At 41.6% G+C, this 11,184-nt stretch overlaps 1 protein-coding gene across 1 annotated transcript; it reads right to left on the reverse strand.

The window, feature by feature from the left end:
* Positions 1-2,568: 2,568 nt before the first annotated feature.
* LOC132398872 (uncharacterized) lies at positions 2,569-9,336 on the reverse strand. The gene is made up of 6 exons (XM_059978706.1): positions 9,217-9,336; positions 8,430-8,753; positions 8,027-8,347; positions 6,838-6,927; positions 3,379-3,425; positions 2,569-3,136 (listed from the first exon to the last, which is right to left on the reverse strand). Exons 1-6 carry the CDS (start codon positions 9,269-9,271, stop codon positions 3,110-3,112), a joined length of 864 nt encoding a protein of 287 aa, XP_059834689.1. The 5' UTR covers positions 9,272-9,336; the 3' UTR covers positions 2,569-3,109.
* Positions 9,337-11,184: the final 1,848 nt, after the last annotated feature.

Below are 11,184 nucleotides of genomic sequence, written 5' to 3' on the forward strand. Positions count from 1 at the left end.
TTTTCTCTCGCAGTCTTCCTACGCTAATTGAATTCTTAACGTGGGCTCGATGGCGAGAGGGCAGGAGAAAGAGAGGATTTCGCCATCCAGATATGATTTGCAGTAGGTTTCGGGAAAGGCTGTCAGTGACAGTTCCAGCCGCACGGTCCTGATTTTCAGCGGCCTTCCGGGAGTCATGGCCATGAAAGTATCAATCCGCTACAGATAAGATGTGCGTCTTTCCCGATGTCTCTGAACTTACGTGAGCTAAACAAATCTAAGCATTTTCAAACATACCCAGTTGAGAAACTAACTGCCCTGCCCTATATACTAGCTCCCGAGAGCGTCATCTCGCGGCATCGCTGAAGCAATTTCTTCAACGAATTTGCAAACTTTATTCCAAGAGGAATATTCAGTCATATTTTCCAGTCTTGGTTTACAATGCATGCTTTATAAAAAATCTGATTTATCATTTTTGTTTTTCTTATACAGATCTATTCAATTTTACTTTATATCTATGTTGAAAAATTCGGCTTGTGAATTCAAGAGTTCTAAGAACGTTTCAGGAAGAGGTTGTTTTCCTCTGCCGTCAGATATCTGAAAGGACAGTGAACCCATCAGACCACCTCAGTATTTTCCCTCTATTTTACACTACTTATTTAATGTTATTTTCTATCTACTTCCTATTATAATTTATATATTTAATTATATATTTTAATTTTCTGCTACCTCAGAAGCACATCTGGCAATTTTGTTACACCTAATTCTGGTTCTGAGTTTCTTTTTTAAGACTGTGCTAATTCAGACCCTTACCACATTGCTTGAATTGACAAATAAAGCTCTGAGTTGCGGAGATGGAAGGGGGCCCACAAGGAAGAGCGGTGCAGTGGGAGAGGAGAGGCTAGAGGGGAATAGGCGAGAGCACGGAGGGTGCTTGAAACCATGACTATTAACGGATGCTGCTTCAGAAGGCACGGAATGAGTGAAATGCTTACACAGTGAAAACACATTATGTAAGAAACTCAGTTTAATTACAATTGGTAGATGCCCTGCTTCAGACCTACAAATTTTTTTCATACTTTTTGTAACTGTGAGTTGATTTAGTTCAAGTTCAAATTCTATTTAGTGACATTTAAACTTATACGTGTATTCAGCTAAACGAAAATACATTCCTCCAAATCAAGCTGCGTCTCAACACAATACATATAACTCACACACGACACATGAAGTAATATTTCCACAAATAAAGTAAATTCCAACATATTAATATTTAGTCGATCTTCTCTTCATTAGTGATTCCCAAAATGCTTCGTGATGTTGATTTCCCTTCAGCCGAGATTCGGTGTGGTGTTGCTGATAAGACGAGGGTATCAAGTCTGAGTCAGAAGATGGGGGAATGGGAAAATCCGTAGATGTTGAGAAGGATTCTCCAGGTAGAATAAATCACACGATGGCCATCAGGATGTTCCATCGGACTGCTCCGTCCATCCCTTGGTTCCCTTAATTTTCACAGTTCATAAAAAATGTTCAGCAGCAGATTTTGAAGAACCAATTATTCCGACATTATTTGCCGTTTGCGCTAGTTGATTTTACATTTTTGTTTCCAGCCTCTGAATACATAGCATTCCATTCCGTCACTCCCGAAACTCTGACTTGCCTCTCCTGATTAGAGGGTCCCGAACTACCGGCAAATTGTTTCCAATCGCTACTAATATATTGAAAAGCTATTAAATATTTCATTACTATTCTACCTGCGCAGTTAATTTCCAAAAGTTCAAGTGGACACGAGAATAGTAGAGCAGCTTCAAACCCAGTTTGAGGAATGCTTCACGGAAAGCGACCAAGGTATTATTTAGTCAGATTGCACTTGGAGTATTGTGAGCAGCTTTGGGGACCTTATCAAGGAAAGAATGTGTTGGCATTGGAGAAAATCCAGAGAATGTTGACGAGAATGATTCTAGGAATGAAAGGGTTACCACATGAGGTTCGGTTGATGGCTGCAGTTCTGTAGAATAAAGGGTATCTCAGTGAATCATGTTCAACAATTATAGGTTAGGCAAGAGTGGATGTGGAGGAAAGAATATTTCCTATAAGGGGCGGGGGTGGGGGAATCTAGGACCAAAGGGACAGCCTCTGAATTGAAAGCCTTCAGAAGCGGGATGAGTAAATATTTATTTATTCAGGGGGCGGTGAGTCTGTGGAATTCATTACCACAACAGTTGTGAAGGCCAAATTATGTGTACTTTTGAAAAGGGGGCTTGATAGGTTCCTGATTAGTAAGGATGTCAAATGAAGGCAGAAGAATAGCGTTGAGAGGGATAATTAATGGGCAGTGCAGGATAAACGGAGCAAACCCGGTGGTCCAGATGGATTAATCTGTCCCTATGCCATGTGGTCATATTTTTATGGTCTAAAACCACGTTGTATTACCTAAACCGCCAAAGATGGCTTCATCAGATGTGGGCACACAACTTCTCCAAATGGGAGAAGTTCGGGAGGTTGCCAAGTACCGATTTCTACAGCTCAGGATTCAAGAGTCAACGTTTTTCTTATTGTCATTCGTCTGCACACTACTTTATAAATAGAACAAAATTTTTATTGCTTCAGAACCGACGCAGCATAAATAGCATAATGAACATAATAAAGACAATGCAAACGCAAAGAAGCGCAAAAAATAAAGGCAATCCTATAAAACGCAACGTACAATAACTGATTAAGCTGCAGCGTAATTTATATCCACAAATGGAATAACTCCGAAAATGATCATTAAATAATGCGATTCAGTACGTTTTAATCATATTCCAACATATATAACTCATACAAAGGAAAAATCAAAATTATAACACCGAGCGAAGTTTAGAGATGAGACTGAATGCAAAGTATGCAAGAAGCCCCGTTCTGTACTTAAAGCTTACAATATGCCTGAATTGCAATATCGATGCTCGTCCAGAACTTTATTTACATAATAAACAAGCACGTAGAAATCTTGTTTAAATCCGGAGCATCAGGTCTTGAGTTGTTCAGAGGGTTTCAGTGTGACCTCATGTTCGGTACACTTCTCCGTAATTCGCTGAAGTAGAAACCAACCAGATTTTCATCTTCGAGCAGAGGAGGGTGCAGCGAAGTCGAGTTAAGCATAAAGGATCGGCGCTGGTGACTGGAATGTACCAAACATTGACAATTAAAACTTATCGCACAGCAGGATAAGTTCTTCAACAGAGTTACCACTGTGCCGACCTTACTCTATGCGACACCTCCTTAAATAACTCCAGCAGATTAATCAAATATGACTTCTGTATCATAGCTCCCTGCTGACTCCTTTCTTACCCATCATTTTAGTACCCAATCCCAAACACCAAGTTTGTGAATCTTAGAACGGCGTTCAAACAGCGTCCGTACCTGAGCCGCGCTACCGTTTCCCTGACGCGTTGCCGATTGACGTCTCCCTGTGTATTGAAAAATTGTGAATTAGAACTATAATCTGGCCAATTTACAATAAGTTTCAGAAATGTCTTGTATGTCAGAAATCCCAAATATTACAACAGCCTCCAATATACCAGCAGTCGTTCTACGGTAATAGTTTCTAATAAATTCCATTCACCAATGGCTCTCAGATGCGTTATAACTTTCTTATTCATTCCCCAACATGACAATGACCCCATCATGAGAATAGTTCCTAAATACGCACACGGCCTCGTCATGGAATCATATACACTAATGAAAGCATAATAATTTAAGGATACCCAATTTCGTAAAGCCTACAGGGGGCTTAGATGGGACATAATTCCTTCAATGTATTCAGGAGGAGATATTGAAATATGACAAGAGCATAAAATATAGGAACATAATTAAGCCATTCAGCCCATCAGGTCTGCCCCACCATTCCATTATGGGTGATCCCGGATTCCACTCAACCCCACACAGCTTCCTGCTTGCCATAACCTGCCATACCATGACTAATCGGGAGATGATCAGTTTTGCTTTAAAAATAGCCACGGTATTGGTCTCCAGAACTGTCTACGGCAGAACATTCCACAGATTCACTAAAAACTCCTCCCTACCATTGTTCTAAAGAATCGCCCGTCGATGTTGAGGTTATGCCCTCGAGTTCTGGACACCACCACAATAGGAAAAATCCTCTCCACCTTCACCTTATCAAGCCCTTTCAACAATTTAGATTTGAATGAGACCCGCTCCCCACCGGATTCTACTAAACTTCGGTGAGTTTTGGGCCAAAGCTGCCAAACGTTCGTCTTACGTCAACCCCTTCATTCTCGAAATATCCTCATGAACCTCCTCCAGATTCTACTTGGTTTATTCAATGCATTCACGAAGAGATATTGATACATTACGTGGCAAATCCAACTGGTACCGAGTTTGGGAATGCAACAACTGATTGTTTTAAGATCGGAATCGCTGCGGGTAACTTCGGCAAATAGCTTGTTTCAGTATAACAGTAAGGTAATAAAGCTGCATCGATATAAAACACCAGTCAGACCGCAAGTGGAATATTGAGTGCACATCTGGATGTCCCATAACAGGAAAAAAAACTGTGCAGGACGCGCAGAGAAATGCACAATGATGCTCGCCGGGTGGTTAGTATGATGTTTAATTAAAGGTTGGGCATACATTGGTTGTTGTTCAGAAAAATATCAAAATACAACGAAATGCCAGCAAATTCGAGACGATAAATGCAGAAGACATCAAGAGAAGCCAGAAACAATCCAATTCAACATAATATAGGATCCTGCAGCAGTTTAACTCGATTCGGTTGCTTACACATTCAAAATCAAGTGGCAAGCATTATTCACTAAAATCTTGCTCTCTAGTGCACACCTATGAAAAACACTACATTTTACTATAAATGTATCCAGCCTTATCCATCCTACAGCCAATGACCTGTAAATTTTATTATGACCGATCCATTAGTACTGATACGATAATCCAACTTCCTCAATAGATATAGCCACACATAATATAAAGAATTCAATAAGTGAAAACCACCAGATACATGCTGAATGAAAAGAGGAAATTATAAGTTTATGGAACCTGAACAGGGAATAAACGCACCAGTTGCTCATAAGACCAACCTCCACCTACATTAATGGTTTCGTGTAATCCTGATCGGCATTTGCTGGTTTGGTGGTTGGGGGTTGGGGGGGGGTGCAGAATCAAGTTCTACACCTTGATCAAGGGTGACATGGAAGCTAGGGGAAGAGCCCTTTAACCCTTCTTTGTCCGAGCCCATGTCCACTGCTAGAACCAAGGTAAAAATATCACAACGGCATTGAACACTTCCGGTATACCCATATTTAACGTATTCATTTGGAATAATTACTCGGTCCGCAACTGATCTGGAAAAGCTACAAAAATAAGAATGGAAATCGCAAATTTTAGAAAACACTGTACGTACTTGAACACACTACCTTCGACAGAGGAGGAAGAGAATCAACAGATATAGAAATTTACACAACAGTTATATAAAACTTTTAAGGATACATTTTCATCGATGGAAAGTGAATTCAACACTTCAGTCTTGTACAAGCAAAAGTACAAACCACTACATTTCAATGACAAAAAAAATCCAGAAAAATAGAGAAATTGTCAACATAGAAGAAATGGTTAACTATCTGAAGAGCACGGCACACCATGGAAGCCGTCCTATGATCGGAGCAGATCAGATGTCGACAAGAAGCGTCGAATACCTGGCTAGGAGTTGAAGACCACTTCACAGAAACAAGGGTGTCTTGTTGCAATGTAGGACCAGGTGGGTAACACAAGAAAACGCAATAATATGAACAATTCAGAACGATAAACGCAGAACATGCCAAGTGAAACCAGGAATATTCCAGCACGTTACAGGATCCTGTGGCGATTTAACACAGTCTGACTACAAGCACAATCAACAAAATCATTCACCAAAATCAAACACATCATTCACCAAAATCTTGCTTTGGAATCTAACTCATTAAAGATACTGTACTTAACCATAAATGCCAGCCTGATTCAGATTTAGAGTCAGCGAGCTTCAAATTTTATTATGACCGAAAAAGGAAAAAAAATCTGCAGTGCTGGATATCAAACTAATACACACAAGATGCTGATGAAGGGTCTCGGCCCGAAATATCGACTGCTTACTCTTTTCCGTAGTTGCTGTTTGACCTGCCTAGCTCCTCCAGCATTTTGCGTGTCTCACCATGCTGTGATCGATGCTTTATTAATATAAAATCTATTATAAACGTCACGATATTATCTTACAGGATAAAGAAGCGATGAAAGCGTACTTCATAGATAGAACCTTTCCAAACACAGAAAATATCAATATGAAAAAATTAGATATATGCAAAATTAAAAGAGGAAAATAAAAGTCTGTGAAACAGAAACAGGGTATACATTCTCCCAATAGTAATTTCTACAACTCAGTAATCCCACAGTCACTACAAGAGAGAATTAAACAATTAAGGCTACATAGCAATGTTTATATAAATCCTCAGACACTGGCAATACTAAATACCTCCAGAATAGTACGAGTGTTCCTAACAACTGAGAAATCAGTGTGCTTGGAGATGTCCACATCTCAGGTTATACCAGCTGGAGCAACGAAAAAAATGTGACAGTAACAATAATATAAACAAAATACACTGATAACGGGAACACGTTTTTCAGGATTTCAAACACCCCGTCCGTCAGATCCTTACCCTCCGGTACTTGAGTGCCATTTGCCACATTCCCTGCCTCAACTACTTTTTGCGTTCTCTATTCTAAACCCATTGGCTGCAATTATACAGAACTTCGAAAAAGGAACGGCGGTAACTGTTAATAGTTGTATGGATATGCCCAAGAAGAGCGAATCCTCACCTGATCTACGGTGTTTAGAGATCCAAATGAAAATGACGATAACTAGCAATCCAAGAAACCCAAGGCGGATCGCTGTGGGAAGACACCACCCTGGAGAAAAGGAATTGTTGCTTGGTGAAATCATAGCTTCCAAGAACATTGTATCCGGGCTTTCATTTGGTTGTAATGTGAATGATTCTAAGAAGATATGCACTAATTCTAAACAACAAGAGCAAAAATGTAAACCAATTTCGTCCGAGTTGGTGCTGGATTCAGATTGTACAGGCAGTTACCATCAACACCCGTGATGTTCTAACACCTAAGGATAATATCAGTGGATGTTATTTTAATTATATACGAGGGGTGATTGATAGGTTCGTGGCCTAACACAGCCGGAGTCAATTTTAGAAAACTTAACACATTTATTTTTCAAAATGGTCCCCTCCTACATTTACAACTTTGTCCAGCGATCGTGGAGCATAGAGATCTTGGATCTGCAGAAAATGTCCACAGATAAGGATTGATAAGTTGGTGGCCTAATGTAGAAGGAGTTGAGTTATACAGCTCCCGTTGCATGCCTATGCAGTTCAACACTTTGAGTGATTATGCAGAAAGTTTGAAGTTAATCATTCATCTCTTTCTTCCTTAGGACAGACACTTATCAATCACACCTGATAAGTCATTAACTGATGCCTTATTAACTTCAAACTTTCTGCATAATCACTCAAAGAGTTGAGCTGCAGGTGCAGGTAACAAGAGCTGTATAACTCATCTCTTTCTACCATCGGCCACCAACTTCTCTATCACCCCTGCTGTGGACACTTACTGGAGGTCTAAGTTCCATATGGTCCACGAACGCTGGACTAAGTGTGTAAATGTAGGAGGGGACTATGTTAAAAAAATAAAACGCTTGACTTACATGGTGGCCCTGCCTATTTTCCGGATATCACTCCCAACCACACTGTGAGAACATCACGGGCATCAGAGAGCAAAAAAATGGTTTGCTTCAGCGACTCAAAGGGCTCTAGAGTTGGGCACCCAAAGATGGTATTGCTGGAGATAAGCAGATCCTTATCATAATAGTTGTTAGTGAACCGTCGGTGTAGAAGACACAGGAGAACAATTAGGCCGTTCGGCCAATCGAGTCTGTGCCACCTTACCACCACAGATGAATAAGTATCAATAGTGTAAGAGCAAAACAACGCCCTACCTTGATCTGTTTGAATGGTGAGATGGGAGACGCTCATAGTCCTTGTCTTCCCCGCACCCCCCAGTTGTGCGATGCAGGTGCAGAGCCCACCGCTCCTCCAAGTTTCCTCTGGGACCATCACCTGACTTCTAACACTGTAGCTTTGATCTGGGTCAATCGTACCGGGATCGTTCCATCCTTCTGTGATCTGTCCGGATATGTTCCAGTAAATCAGAATGTGTTTGGAAGAAAGGCCGCCGACCAGACACACCAGGGGAACAGACCCGTTACTCACAGACGGTGGGACAAATACCTGCATGTAGGTCCGATTCGTGGAGCTGTCTGGAGAGAGAATCGGACACAGTTACTGGAGTTTTAACCGAACTGCGTGGGTGATTATAATCCCACTGTCGTGTTCTCTTACCTCCAACAAGGAGTGTAGGTCCTTTCATAAGCGGTGGATAGCTATCCATCTCAGCACAGTAGTACAAACCCGAATCGTTCACCTGGACATTAGTGATTTCCAACACTGATGTGCGATGTCCGGAGCCTTTTTTGAAAGTAGTCCTACAACCGTTCTGTTCGCAGTCCGTGGATTTGATCGCTACCGGGGGTTCATCAGCACTGTGTTTGTACCAGAAAATATTGCTCCCGACCTCTAGTTGGTTCGTAAGTTCACAAGAGAGTTTAACCGTCTGTCCCACATCTGCAGTCTCTGCAGCCAGACCTGCAGGAAACGGCTTGCATTCTGCAACACCAATTATTATCAGCTAAATAAAATTATCCGGATTTGAACTAAGTAGAAAGTAAGCATGTTGCCTGCAGTTTAAAAATGCGCTGTAATTTTCGGTTGCATTTATTGGCTAAAAATAATTTGTCAATCTATCCACAGATTACCTTAATTTAAGAAGTTTGCCGGCCATTTCAGGCAGGGCTCGCTAAACATATTGTTTTAGGTTTGCAGTTACATAGGTGCAGAGCGCATCAATGCACCAGATGACCTTCACCAAACGAAAATGAGCGAGGCTCATAGAAACGGAATAAGAATATATAAAATAGGTTTCGAATCAGCTTTAACGAGATTCTGGCTTTGTAATTTCGATTTATTTTATTCGCTGACGTTTATTTCCCCACCTGCACGGGATGTTTAATGCACTGAAAAGCAAACTTGCTAGGGCACCTCTAACAGTTCCCAACCCCGACTCACTCACCGTAAATACGAAACATCTGAACGGTAACGAACAGGAGTAAAAGCCTCATCAACATTTGGTCTCAGGCCGGTAGTCGGCTGGCGCTGCGCTCGACTCCCAGGAGTCGGAGTGAGTTTAGTCATGACTCTCTGTAGCATCTCAGCTACAGTGGTCCCTACTCGGTGACGAGCTTCGGAGGCGGTCCCGCTACACCCAAATCGCGCCTTGCGCGGGTTACACTTGGTTACTGCGTCAGTGCGTCACCAGGTCAAACGGCTATTTAGAATTATTCAGAAAGACTTCCAAAGAGAACGTGGTTTGAGCATGGTTTCTGGGATGTACACATCTGCATCTGTAACAAAACTAGAATTCACGTGCTCATGCCTAAATCCCCGCAGGAGTTGCAATGAGACGACGGTGTTTAGTTACTGCGGCCCCTCATAAAATTACTCATTGCTGTACTGGGAGAATAAGTTCAGAACCACACTCTGACAGATATGCCAGCCATGGTAATTCAAGACTTGGAGGGAAACTTGCAGTAGCGTATCCCCGTCCCTGCTACACTTGAACTGCTTGGCCAGTGAACGGAAAGAGCTGTTGGAGTTATCTGGGTGAGTAAATCAGTGAAAGCTGGTAAGGGTACTTTGAAATGGGTAACGCCGACTTCCCGTGTTCGGAACTGCAATATTAGAGGCCAACAGAGATCATTCCATTGAAATCGTGACCTGTGCTGAGAGAGAAATGGACTGCGATGTTGCAAATTGTTTCTCGCTTTGGGATTCGCAACCTCTGACCTGGACTTGAAGTCACCATATTCCTGCAGCGAAAAGCGTTTACGATGAATAGTGATTTCCATAGCATTGTACAATGCTTCGGCATTATAAGAAATTTGTCGGACAGCAGCTGGACTATTATGAGTAGCTTTAGGCACTTTGTCTGAGGAAAGATCTGGAACTATAATGTCAAGAGTTTAGAAAACTGGTGAGTTGGTTGGAATCCCATTTAAACATGTCAAATATTGAAAGGCCGAGAAAGAGTGGAGGTGCAAATGTCACTTCCAATTGTAGGAGACACTAGCACCAGAGCACTCAGCCTCAGAAAAGCAAAACGTTTCTTTAGATCCGAGATAAGGTGGAATTTCTATGGCCAGGGTGTATTGAACCTTTGGAACACTTTTCCACGGACTGTTGTGGAAGCCAAGCAACTGGGTATATTTAGAGTGAAGATTAATACTTTCATGATTAGTAAGGACCTGAATAGTATTGGGATAAGGTAGAAACGGTTTTGAAAGGGAAATAAATCAGAAATGATGGAATGGTGGAGCAGGCCATTCTGAAGGGGATTTTCAGTGCCCCGAAGTTATATTTCTCCAGTGGTAAACGTCTGTTATTTTATTAAGGTTAGAGAGCTGTTTACATCAGGAGGCGCTGGTAAACCGGACGCAACATAGAGCACAGTATATGAGATTAATTTCCACTGCAACCATGTCGGTTGCGGGACCTTGCAGTGCGTCACATAATATGAAGTTTAACAGGCTGAACTCTTTGCAGCAATGTCCAAGCTACAAAAACAGGAAACCACAAAGAGCTCTAGTTCGGTTATATTTTCCATCTCAAGCAGTAAATGGTGCTTTCCTGTTTGCAAGTATTTGAAGCTTCTGAATATGAGATAGGTGCATTGCAAGTGACTCACACTGTGAGTTTCACGGTAGCAGTTCACTGTGTATATCTGATGACAGGACGTAGTATTGCCTTTGATTCAGGGACCGATTCTGTTCCCTGTTACTGAAAGTCAAATACTCCTGAGCACCGATTCGGCCTTGGCACAACATAGGTATTTCGGCCCAAAACCAGCTGTTGCATTTTAAAATGAAAAGTAAATCTATTTCACTCTTTGCCCCTCATCTCAGAGTCATGAGTCCCAAGGAAAGGACTCGATCCGAGATGGTAAAAGTGTATTCTTCTCCAAATAATCTGTCTCAGTTCTGAG

Source organism: Hypanus sabinus, chromosome 9 (assembly GCF_030144855.1).
Source record: "Hypanus sabinus isolate sHypSab1 chromosome 9, sHypSab1.hap1, whole genome shotgun sequence".
NCBI lineage: Eukaryota > Metazoa > Chordata > Chondrichthyes > Myliobatiformes > Dasyatidae > Hypanus > Hypanus sabinus.